The sequence below is a fragment of the Jaculus jaculus genome, chromosome 2 (assembly GCF_020740685.1).
Source record: "Jaculus jaculus isolate mJacJac1 chromosome 2, mJacJac1.mat.Y.cur, whole genome shotgun sequence".
In the NCBI taxonomy this organism is placed as follows: domain Eukaryota; kingdom Metazoa; phylum Chordata; class Mammalia; order Rodentia; family Dipodidae; genus Jaculus; species Jaculus jaculus.
Genome location: NC_059103.1, coordinates 120,867,587 through 120,887,215, shown reverse-complemented (window position 1 = coordinate 120,887,215; position 19,629 = coordinate 120,867,587). Strand labels below are relative to the sequence as shown.

Here is a 19,629-nt window from a genome sequence, read left to right as displayed (position 1 = left end):
GTTTATCTGAGCCTTTTCCTCCTGCCTGTACTTCCCAACGAGGCTTGCTAGTCTCCAGCCCTTTTCTGTCTTTACTGGGAACACCTGGCAAATGTGTGTGGAAAAAGAGCTGTGAAAGAATGAACTCCCTCCTTGTATGTCCCGGGGGGGGGGGGGGGGGCCCAAGGATTTTTTTTCTTACCTGCTTGTCTTTTTCTCAAGTTCTGCCATAGGGAGACTTAGTGCAGGGAAGGTGGGGATGGAAGTGGGCTGATTCTGAGTTTTAGGCTACTTAAGTGCCTGCTTTCTGTTTGTGTTCTCAGCTCTGTGGTGGGATCCAGAAAAGTTGGGAGCCAGCTGTAGTGGCACACATCTTTAATCCAAGCACTTGGGAGGAAGAGGAAGGAGGATCACTGGGAGTTTGAAGCTAGCCTGAGACTACATAGTGAATTCCAGGTCAGCCTGGGCTAGAGGAAGATCTTGCCGCAAAAACAAAACAAAGAAAACAAAAAACAACAAAAAAGGTTGAGATTTTTATTTAGCTCTTTCTCATTGTTAGTACTCTTGCTAGCTTTTACATTTTAAGCAGAAGCAGACTGCACTAAATTTAAAAGGTAACAAATAAACCAGCATAGAGATGTAAGCTTATTTCACACTACTCCAGCTTTGTCTCTTGAATTCTGTTGAGTTCATAGTAGTTCCACAAAGCAAAACAAATCTCAAAGGATTCTTTAGCATTTGAAATACTTGGGTTAGTCTCTTGGAGTCACAGATATTCAAAAGTCTTGAACTTGGTTGTAGCCCTGCTTTTCTTATCATGTGTTATTGGGTCTGATCATGAAGTTATCATTTTCTCTTTCATGTTTTTAGAGTTCTAGGACAGATGAGCACAGTCAAAGTTAGCTGAGTGTGGTCTCTTGTTAGTCATTCCATCTGTGTGGTTTAGTTAGCCAGGTAACTGCAGCTATATTCTGGTCTTTGATTCAGACTGCCAGGTGTTTCTCCTCTGCCTTCCCAAAACTCTTTCTAGTATGATTTATTTTGTTCCAAAAATTAGTACTTAAGCTCTATGATAGGGCCTCACCTGATTGCATGGCATGAACAATAAAGTTCTTCTGAGTGTGATTCTTATAAATAGATACTTTTTTGCATGCAACTGTGTTTAGAGTCATTTCCTCAACCCTAAAGATATTTTTTGCAGGGCTCTGGAACACACAGCAGTGGGTTTATGAGATTGCTTCTTACTATATTACTGAAGCAATTTGTTCAATTTCAGGTTGATTTTTAAATTGTACACCACCCCCCCGCCAACCTTTTGTCATGCTGGGAATGGAATCCAGGGCCTAAGATAGGATAGGCAATGCTTTACTGCTGAGCTATATCTCCAGTCCCAATGTATTTGTCTGAGAGTTTTTATTTTTAAGTTTATTTATTTTCTGTTTTTTTTTTAGAGGTAGAGTCTTACTCTAGTCCAGGCGACCTGGAATTCACTATGTATTCTCAGAGTGGCCTTGAACTCATGGTGATCCGTCTACCTCTGCCTCCTGGGTGCTGGAATGAAAGGTGTGCGCCACCATGCCTGGCTTTTGTTGAGGCAGGGTTTCACTGGGCAGTCCAGTCTGACCTGGAACGCCAGATCTTCCTTTGTCTGACGCTCAAGAGTCTCATTTGTTCTATATCAAAATGCTGTACTTTTGGGGCTGGAGAGACTGCTTAGTGGTTAAGGCACTTGCCTGCAAAACCAAAGGATCCCAGTTCAATTCTCCAGGACCCACATAAGACAGATGCACAAGGGGGCACATGTATCTGAGTTTTTTTGCAGTGGCTGGAGGCCCTGGTATGCGCATTCATTCTCTCTCTCTCTCTGCCTCTTTCTCCCAAATAAATAAATAAAATACATTAAAAAAAATGCTGTGCTTTTTTTGTGTTCACTAAAGAACTGTTGCTTTTGAAATTTAAAAATATTTTCATTGGGCTGGAGAGATGGCTTAGCGGTTAAGCGCTTGCCTGTGAAGCCTAAGGACCCCGGTTCAAGGTTCCATTCCCCAGGTCCCACGTTAGCCAGATGCACAAGGGGGCACACGCATCTGGAATTTGTCTGCAATGGCTGGAGGCCCTGCCGTGCCCATTCTCTCTCTCTGCCTCTTTCTCTGTCTGTCGCTCTCAAGTAAATAAAAATAAACCAAAAAAAAATTAAAAAAATATTTTCATTGATGGCCTCAAATATTTGATCAGGTCCAAAGTATAAATAAGCTGTATAAAATTGATATATAACCATTTTAATCTCTGACCTAAAAGTTATATTTTAGCCACTGGAGATTTCATATTGATTGCATATTAGATGACTAAAGATATAATAGTGAAGTCAACAAAGTAAATATGGAGGTTATAGCTAGGATATTTTATTTTAAAATATTTGATTTAATTTTAATTTTAATTTAATTATTTTTCTTTGTTTTTCGAGGTAGGGTCTCACTCTAACTCAGGCTGATCTGTAGTCTCAGGGTAGCCTTGAACTCATGGTGCTCCTCCTACCTCTGCCTCCCAAGTGCTGGGATTAAAGGCGTGTGCCACCATGCCCAGCTAAGTATTTATTTGAGAGAGAAAGAGGCAGAGAGAGAGAGAGAAAAAGAGAGAATGGGTGCTCTAGAGCCTCTAGCCACTGCAAATGAACTCTAGATACATACACCACCTTGTTCATCTGGCTTGTGTGGGTCCTGGGAAATTGAATTGAACCGGGGTTCTTAGGCTTCGCAGGCAAGGCACTCTCTAGCCTCGATGTTTCATTTTAAATTGATTTTTTTTTTTCTTCAAACAGTGTTTCCAACTCTCCTATTAACTCTTGCTCCTTTGCTAAGTATAAGATAAGAAGCATGGTTTCTCTGGTTTGGAAGGTTTCTGGATTTAGAAGAATGCTTCCAATGTAGCTTTTGAGACATGTTACATATCCTTACACTTGGGTATGAGCTTACACTCATTATTATCAGCCCAAAAGGACACCTGCACTCCATTATGACCAGAACTGTCATTATGTGTTTGACTGTGTTGAACTGCTCATTAGTTGGGAGGATGCTATTATTAGTGATGGAAATAGAATTTAGTACTAAAGACAAGAATGGAATTTTACGTTAGATTGGTTTTGAGAGTTAAAAAAGTTATTTTACTGTTACCTATTTCTTTCATATAAATTTTATGGGACCCTGTATTTGTTTCTCATAACTGTTATAACAGATTGCCACAGCTTTGAGGCCCAAAACAATAAAAGTTTTTATTTTACCATTCTCTAGGCAGAAGCCTGACATGGGTTACATTGATCTAAAGTCTGAGTGTTGGCAGTTCTCTTCTGGAGGCTGTAAGTCATTGCTTCCATTCCTTAGCTTGTGTGCTCTTCCTCCATATTTAAAGCAGTAGCAGATTGAATCTCATTCTTGCTTAAATTTCTCCTATGTCATCTTCCCAGCTTCATTTGATGGGAAGCACTTTTAATTGTCTATATGATGAGCCCACATGGATAATCTAGGAGAATTTTTGCATCTCAGGTTGTTAACCTTAGTCACATCTGCAAAATCCTGTTGGAGATTACTTTAGTTATTTTTCTTGTTGCTGTGATAAAATACCTCCAAGAAGCAACTTAAGGAAAGAAAGGTTTATTTGGCCTCTTGATTGGAGGAAGGAGCCCCGGGCTGCTTGCTAATGTCTGGATGGATCAGGAAGCATAGAGACAAGAAGCAAGGTCAAACTATAAATCTCAAAGACCTGTCCCCAAGTCTCCTTCCTTTGGCTAGGCCTTACCTTCTCTAGATTACACAGTGTCCCTAAACTGCTAGGTACCTAGAGTTCAAATGCATGAACCTCTGGGGGACATTTCAGATCCAAACCATAACATGGAACATTATTCTAACTACCACGGAACCCAGATATCGTTCTAGAATTTTATTTTTCTAACCTTTTTTTGGTGTGTGGGAGGGGAAGGTTTTGAGGTAGGGTCTTACTCTAGCCCAGGCTGACCTGGAATTCGTTATGTATTCTCAGGGTGTCCTCGAATTCATGGTGATCCTCCTATCTCTGACTCCCAAGTGCTAGGATTAAAGGTGTGTGCCACCATGCTCAGCTATTTTTTTTTCTAACTTTTATAGTCTGACTTAATACTGAAAAATTATCTTGTCTCTACTTCTCGTTTTTCTTATTTACAAAATTTTTAAAAAATATTTTATATATTTATTTGTCAGAGAGAGACAAACTCTGGATGCGTGTTCCCCCTTGTGCTGGCTTACATGGGTGCTGGGAAATTGGACTGGGGTCCTTAATTTAGGTGTTCTGAATGCTAGGTTCCCAGGTGATGGAGATTTGGAAATTAACACCTCCAGGAGGAAGTGTATTGTTGGGGGCGGGCTTATGAGCCAGCTTCCCTTTGCCAGTGTTTGGCACACTCTCCTGTTGCTATTGTCCACCTGATGTTGGTGATGTCCACCCTCTGCCCATGCCATTATTTCCCCTGTCGTCATAGAGCTTCCCCTCAAGCCTGTTAAGCCAAAATAAACCTCTTTTTCCTACAAGCTGCTCTTGGTTGGGTGATTTCTACCAGCAATGTGAACCTCACTGCAACAATAAAGTGGTACCGAGGAGTGGGATTGCTGCTAGACACCTGACTATGTGGCTTTGGCCTTTTGGAGCTGATTTTCTAGTGGAATGTGGAAAGATTTGAAACCTTGGCCTAAAAGATGCCTTGTAATGCTGTAAGTACAGCTTGATGGACTATTCTGGTCAGAGTTGAAAGGCCTGAATGCAGTAAGAACTATGGACTGTGAGGGTTGCCTTATGAGGGTGAGAAAGAGCTTTGCTTGGACTGGGCTGGAAGCAGTTTGAAAAGTGTGCTGTTCTGAGAAGTTGTGCAGGGTTGCACTGTGTAGAAATGTACTGGTGTGAGCAGAAGGATATGGCACAGAAAAAATGAAACCTTTGGGTGTAAATTGCTGCCCTGCAAATTGTTTGAGAGATTACATGCAACCTTTGACATTGGGCCAGCTAACCTGCATTGGGGCAATAGACAGGATGTAGACTCTTTTGAAGGGGCCAGAGTGCTCAAGGAGTGTCCTGTTCTTCCTGGATTAACAAATTTGCACCCTGCCTGGTTTTATGGAGTATAAAAAATGCAGGAAAGAGAGGGTCATTGTGTTTTAGTGCAGTATGTGTTTTGGAAATGGCCATGGGTAGTGTGAAGCAGGTTTGCTGATGCCTTCATGGAGATCCCATGGGGCCATGAGGATAAGCCATGGGTTGTAGTGGAGACCCAGTGGAAATTCCAGGACCACAAATGGCTGCCAAGGAGAGCTTCTGGCCCTGGATGAAGTTTCCCAGGACTGTGAGTAGCCTAGCTGGAGGGGTGGAATTGGAACTCCAGAGACTTGTTGCTGGTTAGAATTTGGACTTGGAGAGACTTGTCATTGGCTAGATTTGTTGGACTTGAAGCTACAGAGTTTGATGATTACCCTGGTTGTTTTAAATCTTATATTGTTTGAATATTTCTTTGCTGTGCCCAATGCCATCTTTTGCAGAGTGAGTGTTTATTCTGTGCCATTATGGATTTTGGGGGGATTTTTTGGTATTATGGTTAAGTTAAAATATCTTAGACTATGGGGATGTAAGTATATTAATGGAATTGATAAAACTATGGGTATTTTTAAAGTTGGATGACTATATTGCATTTTATATCATGTATGGTTATCAGTTTATAGGGGCCAGGGGCTGAATGTGGTGGTTTGATTCAGGTCCCCCATAAACTTAGGTGTTCTGAATGCTAGGTTCCCAGTTGATGGAGATTTGGAAATTAACACCTTCAGGAAGGAGTGTATTGTTGGGGGCAGGCTTATGGGTGTTATAGTCAGTGTCCCCTTGCCAGTGTTTGGCACTGTTGCTATTGTCCACCTGATGTTGGCCAGGGGGTGATGTCCACCCTTTGCTCATGCCATCTTTTCCCCTGCTGTCATGAAACTTTCCCCTTGAGCCTGAAAACCAAAATAAATCTTTTTTTTTTTTCCCCCGTACCTGCTCTTGGTTGGGTGATTTCTACCAGCAATGCGAACCTGACTAACATTAGGCTTCACAGGCAAATGCCTTAACTTCTAAGCTATTTCCTTAGCTCTAAAAATTTTTAAATGTTAATTGTACCTGAAGATACATGTAAGACCTAAATTTTTTGGTATTTTGTAAGCACTTGTTAGCTTTTGTCTGCAACAACCACCCTCGTCCACAATTATTTATCATTTTTTACATATCTGTGGGTCAGCTGGCCTGGGTTTGGTTCAGTGGTGTGTGATGACCTTCTAGATTTGCTGTTCTGCTTTGAATTTTCAGGTCAGATGAGAATTTCCTAATTTAGCTTGGGGCTTTGTGGGGCCAGCTCTGATCTCATGTCTCTTATTCTCCTGCCTTGGCTTAGCTGAGTCATGTGCTTACCAAAAGGGCATAAATAACAGACCTTAAAGTGGAAACATATGAAGCCCCTCCAGATTTAAGCTTAGAGCAGGGAAGCTGTCACTTCTTTATTTTGTCTGCCCAAACTAGTCACATCACCATTTCACAGGGCCAGGAAGTGCATTCTGCCTCCTTAGTGGCAGGCATTACAGGGCCATCTAGCTAAGGTGCTTGGGTAGAGAGGGTGTAAAGAGCACTCGGCCCTCTTTGGAACTGAACTTATTATATTATCTCTTGAGTACTTCCGTCCCCAGAGAACTGAACTTATCACTGTGACTACCTTCTTCCCCAGAGAACTGTTTTGCTTTCTTTTTTTCCTACTCTTAGTTAATGATAAACTATTGCATATCTAGTTTTTTTTTTAAATCCAAAAACCTGTTCTTTCATTTTCCTGTATTTACCTTGTATATATTTTTCTGCTCTGTTGTCCTTTCCAGACTTATTACCATTACATGTTCAGCCTCAACCTGCCTCCTTGAGAATAGAGGGAGGGACTAACCTCTTGTCTCCCATCCTGCTTTCTTTAGGTTCATCTCTCTTATTGCAGCTGGGATACTCTATTGAAATTCATGTGCCACTCATGCTCAGGAGCATCTCTTTGCTTCTAGCTAGAGCAGACCAACTGTGATCTGGAGTTTCCAGCTGGTTTCCTGTCTTCTGTGTTATCCTTTGAGTTCAGGAGTCAGCATTCTGTAGCCAATGGGTCATACCTGTTTTTGTGTAGTTTGTAAACTAAGAATGATTTTAATATTTTTAAATGATTACAATGCAGAATATTTTGTGACTTATGAGAATTATATAATTCAAATTCCATGTTTACAAATAAAGCTTTATTGGAACACATAGCAATGCTCACTCATTTATGTATTGCCTATGGCTGCTTTTGCATTATACAAGCAGAATTGACTCATTGCAATGGAAACCTCAGTATTCTCATAGCTAAAACACTTACTGTCTAAATCTATAAGAGGAAAAATTTTCCAACTGATGCTAGTCATATAGAACTTGCATTGGCTCTTCTTACATACTATCTTATTTTGTGGCACAATGCTTTTTTTTTTTTTTTTTTTTGGTTTTCCAGGTAGGGTTTCACTCTAGCTCAGGCTGACCTGGAATTTACTATGTAATCTCAGAGTGGCCTCAAACTCACGGCAGTCCTCCTGCCTCTTATCTCCCAAGTGCTGGGACTAAAGGTGTGCGCCACCACACCCGGCCACAATGCTTTTTATCATTTGAGTTTTGTCTATTTTTAAAAAATTAACTTCAATAAGATAAGATTTATATACAGTGGGGTTCCCTCACTTAGAGTGTATAGATAGTAGCTTTTAGTATAGTCACGTAATTGTGCAGCTTTCACTACAATATTTTATTTAGAACATTTTCATTGTTCTCCTGAAATACCCTGTCTCCATTAGGAGTCATTTTCCATTCCTTCAAACACTCTCCTTTGCCTAAACAACCACTAATTCCTTTTTTTCTTTTTTAATTTTTGAGGTAGGGTCTTTGCTCTAGCTCAGGCTAATCTGGAATTCACTATAAAATTTCAAGGTGGCCTTGAACTCATGGTGATCCTCCTGCTTCTGCCTCCTGAGTGCTGGGCCTAAAGGTGTGTTGTACCACCATGCCTGTCTAAATATACTTTATTAAAAAATTATTTATTTATTTATTTGAGAGAAAGAGGCATATAGAGAGAGTAGGCATGCCAGGGCCTTTAGACACTGCAAATGAATTCCGGATGCATGCTTCTGGTTTTATGTGGGTACTGGGGAATTAATTGAACCTGGGTCCTTTGGCTTTATTGGCAAGCGCCTTAACTGCTAAGCCATCTCTCCAGCCCTTAAATCTAACTTCAGTGTCTATAGATCCTTGGTATTTTGTATGAGTAATATAATATGTGTTCTTCTGTGATTATATAATGAGAAATCTCTACACTGTGTTTATGTTTAAGATTTTTAGGGTTAGTACATGTTTGTAGCATGTATAAATATTTGATTTCTTTTTGTTGCTGGTTAATATTTCATCATATTTACTTCAAGGCATAGCCAAGGATTTCTGAAAAGGACTAAGTAGCATAGGAAATAATCTTAAGAATTGACATAAAAAAATTGACATCAGTCAGGGTATCAGTATTTATAATATGTAAAGAACTATAGAAATTAAACACTAAAAATACCTTAAACTATCAATATTGATTACTGAATTGAACTCAAAAGAAGAAATGAAAATGGCCAGTAAATGCTTTTTAAAATATTTACTGTCATAGGTTTAAATATAACATAATATAAACATAAATTCCAGGTCAGCCTGAGCTAGAGTGAAACCCTATCTGGAAAACCCAAATAAATAAATAAATAAATAACATTTGGGTTTATGTTTATACAGTTAAATTATAACAGTCTTAGTTATGACAGAGAAGAGAAAATAAAAACTGCCTTTGAAGCCTAAGAACCTAGTTTCAACTCCCCAGAATCCATGTAAGATGCACGTGGTGGTGCATGCATCTGGAATTCCTTTGCAGTGGCTAGAGGCCCTGGTGTACCCATTCTCTCTCCTTCTAATAAATAAATAAATGAAAATAAAATATTTTTTAAACAAGCATATGAACTAGCTATCGCACTGCTGTGTGTAGACCCAAAGGTTTCTTTCTTGCTTGATTTATTAATTTTTTTTATGTAAGGCAATCTCTATTTTTTAAAATATTTTTATTTATTTATTTGACAGTGACAGAAAAAGAGGCAGATAGAGAGAATGGGGCCAGATGCATGCACCCCCTTGTGCATCTGGCTGATGGGGGTCCTGGGGAATCGAGCCTCGAACCGGGGTCCTTAGCAGGCAAGTGCTTAACCGCTAAGCCATCTCTTCAGTCCTATTATTTATTTTTGTTTGTTTATGTGGTGCCTCATATACTTGCTCACAGTAGGGTATGCTCACTTGTGGTGGCTAGAGCAGGACTTCACATGTCTGGTTCCATTGCTGTTTTGCTCATGCTTATTGTAGTCAATCTTTTATTGATGCTGGACCCAGCCCCCCCCCTTTTTTTTTTTGCAATTTCTGGTAATTCTCAGATTCTGCTCCTGTATGGAACTGGAATTACAGACATGTGGCCACTCCCTGCTGTTTACATGGGTCCTAGGAATACCACTTGAGCAGTTTCTCAGGTCCCTAAGGCTCCCCTCTTTCTTGCACAGGAAGTATTGCTAACCATTGAGCCATCTTTCCAGTCTACAAAGGACTGTTAAGTCAGCGTACACAGAGATACTTACATATTCATGTTTACTGATGTACTAATGCACTGTTGCTAAGAAATAGAATCAGCCTAGATATTCATCAAAAGATGGACAGATTGCTGGGTGTGGTGGCACATGCTTTTAATCCCAGCACTTGGGAGGCTGAGTTAAGAAGAATTGCTATTAGTTTGAGGTTAATTCCAGGTTGGCCTGAGCTAGAGCAAGACCCTACCTTGAAAAATAAAAAAAAAAAGAAAAATAGATGGACAGATTAAGAAAATGATGTTGCACATAAGCACAGTGGAATTCTTTTCAGCCATAAAGGAAAATAAAATGACATTTGCACTGGCAGGACAATGGTTTGAACAGGAGATCATTATGTTAAAGAGAACACATGTGATGTGAAAGCTAAAAGAAGGACTGTTGTGGGGGCAAAAGCAGGGGACAGAAAGAAATGAGAAAGGGATGGGGGAGGAAAGAGAGGAAGGCAAATATGAACAAGATACACTGACATTGATGTGTGAAAACAATTGCATAATAAACCTATGACCTTGAATGCTAACTTAAAAAATTAATTAAGGGGCTAGGGAGATGGTTCAGTGGGTAAGGAGCTAGCTGTGCAAGTGTGAGGACCTAAGTCTGAATCCCCAGCACCCTCATAAATGGTGTGTGGGTGTGGTGGCTGCCTGTAACCCCAGCACCCGGGAGGCAGAGATGCTCCGGAGCAGCCTGTCTAGGTAGACAGTCCAGTTGACAAGCACTGGATTCAAGGGAGATCTCCTGTCTTAATAAATAAGTTGGGAGAGCAATTGAGGAAGACACCCAATGTTAACCTCAGAATGAATGTACACACATGTGCACTCACACTTGCACACACACATACACACATGTACCCACACTTATATGCATACCATATACACACAAAATTAATTGAAACAATTCCATCATATTGCAGTCTCACATTTTATGAACTCATCAAATAATAAATATTTGAGTTGTTTTGAACTATTAGCTAGTAGGAATAATGCTGCTAAAAACATTTGAGTACAAGATATTACATGGACATATTTCTTTTTGTGTGTGCATGTGTGTGGTATGTGTTGACATGTGAGTGCACACACGTGTGCATGTGCAGGCTAAAGTTTGATGTCAAGTATCTTCCTCTGTTATTCTCCACTTTTCTGAGAAAGTTTCGCTGATTTAGCTTGTCTAGCTAGCCACCATGCCCAGGGATCCCGTGTCTCCACCTCCAAGTGCTGTGCTTACAGATTGCTGAAATCACTTGTCATTGACCTGGGTGCTGCGGATCCAGACTTATCCTCATGATTGTGCATCCAGTGCTTTATCCACTGAGTCCTCTTCCTAGCCTCTCTTATTTTGTGTCCCAAAGTTAACTTTCTTATCCTTCAGTATCGGGTATGTGGTGATGTTTCACAACTCTTCCCTAACTTCCTAAGCTGGCTTAGCTGACTTCTCCATTCCTTAATAAACATTCTTATAGTACTTGTTAAATTAAATTGAAATTATGTTTTTGTATATATGTCTTCTCTACTTGTTTGTAAGTTTTTGGAAAGTAGCATCACTGTGTTATCGAACTTGTCCTGGCTGTGCATAGCACTGGTTTGTTAATAAATAGAGAAAACTATAAAGCAATGTGTGCCTTTGATTTAAACTATTTTTTGTTGTTTTTTTTGTCTTATATAAATTGGGTTTAAAAAAAATCTCCTGGAATAACCTACTGATATAGCTAACCTTAATGTGTCTTTTTTTAAGGCCTGCAAGGAAACCAAAAACAAAAAAAGATGCCAAAGGCAAGGCATCAAATGAAAAACCAGATGAAATAAAAGTGAAGTCCTACTCTTTTATGGAAGGGGAACCTGAGGATGATGTCTATTTAAAACGCTTATACCCGAGGCGGATCTATGAGGTGGAGAAAGCTATCCAGTTACTTAGGAAATTTCAAATTCTGGACTTCACTAACCCAAAGCAAGGTGTTTATCTTGATTTGACACTGGATATGTCACTGGGGACAAAGGTATGTGGATTCAAGTTTATTTGAAGTGGCTGCATGAATTGGTGTTGTTTTATTTTTATTTTATTTTTTGGAGATAGGGTCTTACTCTAGTCCAGGCTGATCTGGAATTCACTAAGGAGTCTCAGGGTGGCCTTGAACTCATCGTGATCCTTCTATCTCTGCTTCCCTAGTGTAGGGATTAAAGGCGTGTGCCACCATGCCCAGCTTGTTTTATTTATTTATTTTGTTTTTCAAAGTAGGATTTCACTTCTAACTCAGGCTGACCTGGAATTTACCATATGTAATCTCAGGGTGGCCTCAAACTCACGGTAATCCTCCTACCTCTTCCTCTCAAGTGCTGGGATTAAAGGCATGTGCCACCACACCCGGCTGCTTTTTTTTTTTTTTTAAATTTTTTATTTATTTTTAAGCAGAGAGAAAGAGGGAGAGAAAGGGTGTGTGTGTGTGGGGGGGGTACACCAGGGCTTCTTGTCATTGCAGATGAACTGCAGATGCATATACATACTACTTGTGCATCTGACTTTACATGTGTACTAGGGACTTGAATCTGGGCTGCAAGTTTTAGAAACAAACACTTTTAACTGCTAAGCCATCTCCCTGGACCTGAATTTTTAACTTTTAAAATTGGTCTTCAGTAATAATTTTTTAGAAAGCCTCATGATTGTTCTATACTTAAGCATGGAAGTATTATTTATCAAATATAAAATATATTGAAAACAGACTAAAGAATTGATAAGCATGTATCTTTTTACCTGACGAATCACTAGTGTGAGTTTTGATGAAGGTATTTAATTGAGATGTCCAAATAGCTTTGGAAAATGACTTAAAGCTGTCTGGGTATCATGTTCCTTTCTTCTTTGTAAATGAAAGCTGTGGCTGAGCTCAAATGGGAGTCCTTGAAGCCCTAGATTGAGACTACCTTTGTATGGGTGGAGTTCCAAGTTCCTTACTTTACTGTTTAAGAGTATTTTGCTCTGCTTATCCATTAGTTCTTTTTTAAAAAAAATTTTTTTGTTCATTTTTATTTATTAAGTTGAGAGCAATAGAGAGAAAGAGGCAGAGAGAGAGAGAGAACGGGCATGCCAGAGCCTCCAGCCACTGCAAACGAACTCCAGATGCGTGCACCCCCTTGTGTATCTGGCTAACGTGGGTCCTGGGGAATCGAGCCTTGAACCAGGGTCCTCAGGCTTCACAGGCAAACGTTTAACCGCTAAGCCATCTCTCCAGCCCCCATTAGTTCTTCAGAAAGCTTTACAAATCTATAAAAGTTTTAAAAACACTTTAAAACTTGAATATTACAGTCTATTACTGCCCTGAATTAAAAAAAAAAAAGTTTCATTTATTTGTTGGGGTAGGGGGAGGATGGAGAATGAGAATGGGATATATGTGCACTAGGGCTTCTTATACCATTTTGTTTATCTGGCTTTACATGGGAACTGGGGAGTTGGGCCAGCAGGCTTTGTAAGCAAACACTTTAAACCACTGGGCCATCTCCTCAACCCCTTAAATCTAATTATTAAAACACATTTGAGAGCCAGGCGTGGTGACACATGCCTTTAGTCCCAGCACTTGGGAGGCAGAGGTAAGAGGATCACTGTGAGTTTGAGGCCACCCTAAGACTACATAGTGAATTCCAGGTCAGCCTGGGCTAGGGTGAAAATCCTATCTTGAAAAACAACAAGAACAACAAGCATTTGAATTTTTTCTAAGGGCATCTTTTTTGGGTCAGATTATAAGATATAAGCATTTTAATGCATTTTAACAGCCTTGACAGTACCAGTAAACTTTCTACCAGTAAATACCAGTAAAACATGCAGCTCAGAGCAGTGCTTAATAGCATGAACTCTGGAGTCAAGATTTTAAGATTATAGTCTACACCAACATCCTGCTCTTGCTTTTTCACTTTGAGCTTCTTTGTTATTTGACCTTGGATTTATTCCTTTTTGGGTGTTTTTTGTTTTTTTTTTTTCTCCCTGATGTAGGTATCACTCTAGCCCGGGCTGACCTGAAATTTATTACGAAGTACTAGGCTGGCCTCAAACTCACAGTGATCTCCCTACCTCTGCCTCTCGAGTGTTGGGATTAAAAATCTGCACAACCATGCCTAGTGGATTTGTTCTTTTGCTTATTACAGTCTCAGTGTGCTTACCTTTTTTATAAAGGAAGGTAAAATATTTAGCTTGTATGGTTCTAATGAGGGTTAAATGCGATAGTATCTAAAAGACTTAGTAAGTGCTTAATAGCAACATTTACCAAATGCTTTCTGTGGGTCAGCCACTATAGGAAACAGTGCTTTGTATCCATTTCCTTATTTAAGCCTATAGTAATCTTCGGAAAGAGATGCAGAGGAAGTGAAGTATCTTACTCTTAGTAATGGGATGAGGAGAGTTAGATTTGAACCCAGATTTAAGGTATTTCTTAGTTATCATGTATCAGAAACAGTTTATTCCAACTTTTGTTATAGCTTTTATTTTGTACCTTATTGTTGCCTCATTTAAGTTTTAGTGTTCAAGATGATCCTTTTCTCAATCATTAATGTAGTCTATAGCTATGTCCTATAGAACCACAAGCTTCATTTCATGTATTGAAGTCACTTACAAGCTAAGGATACTGAAAAGAGGCTGTCCTTTTCATAAGCTCCCCCCTTCCTTGGGGGTTGGGGTGAGGAAGAGGACTGACCCCAGTGCCTTGACCATGGTAGACAAGGGCTATACCATTGTGCCGCACTTCCAGCCCCTAAGGTATTTCATGTTACTTTTAATTAGGTATTTGTACAGCAAGCCAGTGTCCCCAGGAATGTTGTTGTGATTGCTCACCGTGAGCCAGTGTTCCCAGGAATGCTGTTGTGGTGACTGCTCACCATGAAAGCTGTGCTGAAGTCAGTTGTGACACATTAATAGCAATGGATTGCCAATCAGTAAAACTAAGTTGGATGCCTGATATAAAGTGTACTTAAGAATTTATACCTTCATGTCTGAAAAATCCTCAGAAGGATGTCTCTACTCAAAATAAAGTATTCTAAAATAAAACCTTCAAATTAGTTTTATCAGAGGAGAAACCCCTTCTTCTTTTCTTCCAAAGTTAAAAACACCAAAACCATAGCAGGTGTAGAGCCTGTTTCCATATAAAACCTCCCTAACAGGGCTGATCTCAGGACTGTGTGGGTCATTGGGTACAATTATGATTAGCTGATTAGCTCTGTGGTCTTACTGGATTTGCACCTCTACTGTGGTCTTTCCAATGTCTGTCATTATTTTGGATTTTCTAATTCACTTCCCAAATACATTCGAAAGAAATAGTGATCCAGGTTATTTAAAAATAGACCCACTCAAAAGAGATTTTCAGATTTAGGGTTTATGTTACTTAATTATTTGGAACTGTAATGGTCATTAGGATGACTTGCTAAGCAGAAAACTACATAAGATCTGTTCACTTTCTGTAGCTGTAATCATTACCCTTTGTGTCTGAACATGACACTCAGGAAATGGAGAACAACTCAGTTGTTTCTGAATGCTAAGGAGACACAAACGTGCGTGTGTGTCCTTGACATTTGAGAGGCTGCGATGAATGATACAGTATAGATCGAAGCCATGCTCTGGGGAAGTATGGAACTTGCAAGAGAGAGACTTTTTTTTTTTTTTTTTTACAAATTTTTTATTTATTTATTTGAGAGCGACAGACACAGAGAGAAAGACAGATAGAGGGAGAGAGAGAGAATGGGCGCGCCAGGGCTTCCAGCCTCTGCAAACGAACTCCAGACGCGTGCGCCCCCTTGTGCATCTGGCTAACGTGGGACCTGGGGAACCGAGCCTCGAACCGGGGTCCTTAGGCTTCACAGGCAAGCGCTTAACCGCTAAGCCATCTCTCCAGCCCAGAGAGAGACTTTTTTTTAACAAAAGAAATATGATCTCTAGAGCTTTAAATTAGAATCAGTGAGCAGTTCTGGATAATTGGGAGGACATATGGTAGAATGAAAGCTAGGTTTTGCTGTGCACTCCTGTCATCCCAGCACCAGGAAGCTGAGGCAGGAGGATCTAGATTTTGATAATAAATAAACAACTCCAGGAACTAAAAATGTCAGGTCTGCTTTTTATAGAGTCTAGGAGGAAATAGAAAAGCTGAATTTTCATAATTATTTAATAATTATCTCATAATTATTTTTCCTTATTGTATGTTTAGAAAAAAGTGGAGCCATTTGCCAGTGTTATTAGTTTTCCATACCCCTTTGCTTCAAAAATCAACAAAGTTGCTGTATTTACAGAGGTAAGTAGCTTTTGTCAACTATTTATATCATTTAATTTTGATGAGAGCATGCTTATGAGTGAGTAGAGTAAGTGAAGATGGTTAGGTGAAATACGAATGTTCACCTTGGTTCTTTTCCCAGCTGGAGCTCAGAGCAGTGCCTGGCTTATGCTGAGCGCTAGTTTGAGAAAGAACTAAATGTAACATTGCTTTCCTCCATTCTGAAGAGAAGTGTGGGGTTAGCCTGCAGACCTTCTGCTTCCTGCCCAAATTTCCTTCTTTAAGCTTCAGTAGAATCACTTTTTCAAAGCAATGGAACAACTTACTGTTGTGGAATCTCAGAAAACAGAATTTAAGTCGGTTTCCAATCTGGACAGTCAGGAAAGTCAAGGATATATGAAATTATAGCAATCCTTCTCTTCATTGTCTTTTTGTGTTATTAACATTTGTTTGCAATGAATTAGTAAATTTACTTTTTTCCTTCTTTATCTAAAGTTGAAGCCAGAGATGTTTTAGTCTTCTCTGCCTCACTCTCAAGGGAGAAATCTACTTTCTTCCCAGAATGGTGGAGAATATAGTTGTCAGAATGCTATAACACTTTTTAGTTACTGAGGGTGTAAAACATTTTCACAGGAAAACAAAATGGTAGAATTGATACGGAAATGATATGGGAAGAAAATTATTAATATTTAATTTTTAAGACATGCCTAAATTTTATAAAATGCATGCTAGCAAAACTAAATGTAAAAGTTTTTACTATTGGCAGGTAATGCTGATAAACTAGAGACCTGTCACTTGGTAGGGTCTTAATATGCCAATTTGGCACATTCCCTTTGTCGGTAAAGAAAAAGTTTAGTGACCTACAAATTAATTTTTTTCTGAATGTATCTGATGTATGTAATTCAAAATTGATGCATTGTAATTAAAAATTAACATAATTTCCATTTTAACTAATATTTCTGGTAGTATTTGAAAGTATACTTAACTATTTAAAATTAAAAATTAATGTGTAATCTGTTATGCTTTGGTATAATCTATTATGCTTTTAGAATGCAACAGAGGTTAAAATAGCAGAAGAACATGGAGCTGCATTTGCAGGAGGAACTAATCTGATTCAGAAGGTACAGTGTTTTTCTGTTCATTAGTGATAAAGATTATTCTATTATTTCTACTATCCATCAATTTGTCATATTTTGAACATAATTGTTAGATTTATGTCTTTTGATAAATAGAAGGCTTATGTAACAAGAAAAAAATTTTGTGTTTTCTTCAATCTCAAAATCTAAGAAAAAGCCATCTTAACATTTTTGTATTACTTTACTTACTTATTATGTATTGTTTCATTTTGTTTGTGAGAAGTACATAGATAGACTTTAAAGGGCAGTATTTTTCAGGTCTTGAAAGTGAAGTTTAAAATGAAAACTAAAAGATAGTACACATGGATATCTCTCTATACAATTCTAAAGAGCAAGTAGTTGTTTTGCTTTCTTGGAGTGAAAATATGGGTCACTTGGTAGATCACAAAGTGTAGTGTGTTTCCCCGTTGTAGGGTGCTTTTGGCTACACTGAACTTCTTGTTTTGTTTTGTTTTGTTTGAGAGAGAGGGAGAGAGAGAGGGAGAGAATGGGCATGTCAGGGCCTTTAGCCTCTGCAAATAAACTCCAGATGTGTGTGCCCCCTTGTGCACATATGCAACATTGTATGCTTGTATCCTTGTGTGTCTGGCTTAGGTGGGACTTGGAGACTCAAACATGAGTTCTTAGGCTTTGCAGCCAAGCTCCTTAACTACTAAGCCATCTCTCCAGCCCTACTCTGATCTTTTGTGCCATAGTCAGTTCAGCTTGGTAGCTAACAAGTGAGCATGTAGTCACCTTCAGAAATTAACAGCCTATGGAGCCTTTCTGAAGAGGTGGGAAGAGGCACATAGTCATCTCTAAAAACAGGAAAGACTATCCGTAACATTCTCTTAAAGTATGCTTTGTAGGGCTGGAGAGATGGCTTAGCGGTTAAGCACTTGCCTATGAAGCCTAAGGATCCCGGTTAGAGGCTCTATACCCCAGGACCCACGTTAGCCAGATGCACAAGGGGGTGCATGGGTCTAGAGTTCGTTTGCAGTGGCTGGTAGCCCTGGTGCGCCCATTCTCTCTCTCTCTCCCCCTGCCTTTCTCTCTCTGTCTTTCACTCTCAAATAAATTAAAAAAAAAAAAACAAAAAATGTATGCTTTGTAAACAAAGTTATTCAGGCTATGAATTGTAGGGGATATTAGGAGAGTAAGAAAAACTGACTTGAAAATTTATCCTTTGATAACATATCCAGATTTTCATTTGCTGTAGCTTTATCTGGACTTATCCTTTGAGGTACACAGAATTCCTGGTAGTTTTTAATTTTTTCCTATTCAGACAATGCTCTAAATTTTATAGAGATCATAAATTTATAAATAGAATTCCTGAAATGAGCTTGGGATCAGAACTAGTAGAAAATAGGAAGAGATTATGCTTTAACACAAGTTCTTAGCCAAGTCCAAGTGTAGTATCCATTTGTTTCTGGCATATTATTTTAATTTTTAAATACATTTCATTAAAAATTTTTATTTATTTATCTATTTGAGATGGAGAAAGAAATGAAGGGAGGGAGGGAGAGAGAGAATGGGTGGCCAGGGCCTCCTCCCATTGCAAACAATCTCTAGGTGCATTCACCGCTTTGTGCATCTGGCTTTACATAGCTACTGGGGAATCAAACCTGGATCAGTCTTTGAAGCAAACACTTTTAACTGTTGAGCCATCTCTCTAGCCCACATTTCAGGTTTTTCTTTAATTAACTAAAAATGAACATGGGACAAATCTTTGAGCATTTGAGAGTAGTTTGGTCTCTGGAGCCAAAAAAACTAATTATTTTTAGTAAATTTGTATAATGCTTTCCAACTATTTTCTTCCTAAAGGCACAAAAATATATAGTAGAACTGTAATAGCTACTCAGCCAGTTTTTGGATGTTAGGAAGCTGTTCACTTCTTAAGAAAGAAACATAGAGCAGAAGGTATTGTCTAGCCTTACATTAGAAAAAGTAGTACAAATAAGTAAATCAAGTATTCTTTGACGTTTTTTAAAAATACTATAGGTATAGAATTTCTCTTTAGGAAAACTAGTGGTATATCTATTATTAGAGGGACTGTACTGCTATGTAAGTTAACCTTAACTAGTGTGTTTTTATAGGTTAAGCCTTCCTGGAGGAGATTTGTTGCTTTGGGAAGGCTTTGGGGTCGTATAGACAGACAGCTATCCTTTGACCTTAGCTCTCTCTCTTGTTGCTGTTTTCTACCTGATTTGGCAGAGGTGATGTCCAGCCTCTGCTCATGCTGTGCTTTTCCCTGCCATCATTAAGCTTCCCCTGAAGACCGTAAGCTACAATAAAGCTTTCCTCCCACCATGAGTATTTCGTGGGGTGTATTAGCCCAGCAATGCAAAGGTAACTACACTGCAGGAAGATCAGGATCTGGGGCTGGAGAGATAGCTTAGTGGTTAAGGTGCTTGCCTGCAAAGCCAAAGGACCCAGGTTTGATTCTCCAGTGTCTATGTAAGGCAGAAATACGCAAGGTGGCACCTGTGTCTGGTTTGCTTTCTCTTTGTTCCTCAGATTTGCTTTGGGTATATGAGGGTTTTTGTGCTTCCAAATG

The 19,629-nt window shown here is 39.2% G+C and overlaps 1 protein-coding gene across 1 annotated transcript in view; it reads left to right on the top strand.

Annotated features, from left to right (window-relative positions):
- Positions 1–19,629, top strand: part of Mrpl1 (mitochondrial ribosomal protein L1) — a 103,977-nt gene that overhangs the window by 19,329 nt on the left and 65,019 nt on the right. Inside the window, exons 3-5 of the mRNA XM_004653474.2 lie at positions 11,454–11,715; positions 15,895–15,978; positions 17,007–17,078. Coding sequence (XP_004653531.1) covers positions 11,454–11,715; positions 15,895–15,978; positions 17,007–17,078 — 418 coding nt within the window. The remainder of the gene's footprint in view (positions 1–11,453; positions 11,716–15,894; positions 15,979–17,006; positions 17,079–19,629) is intronic.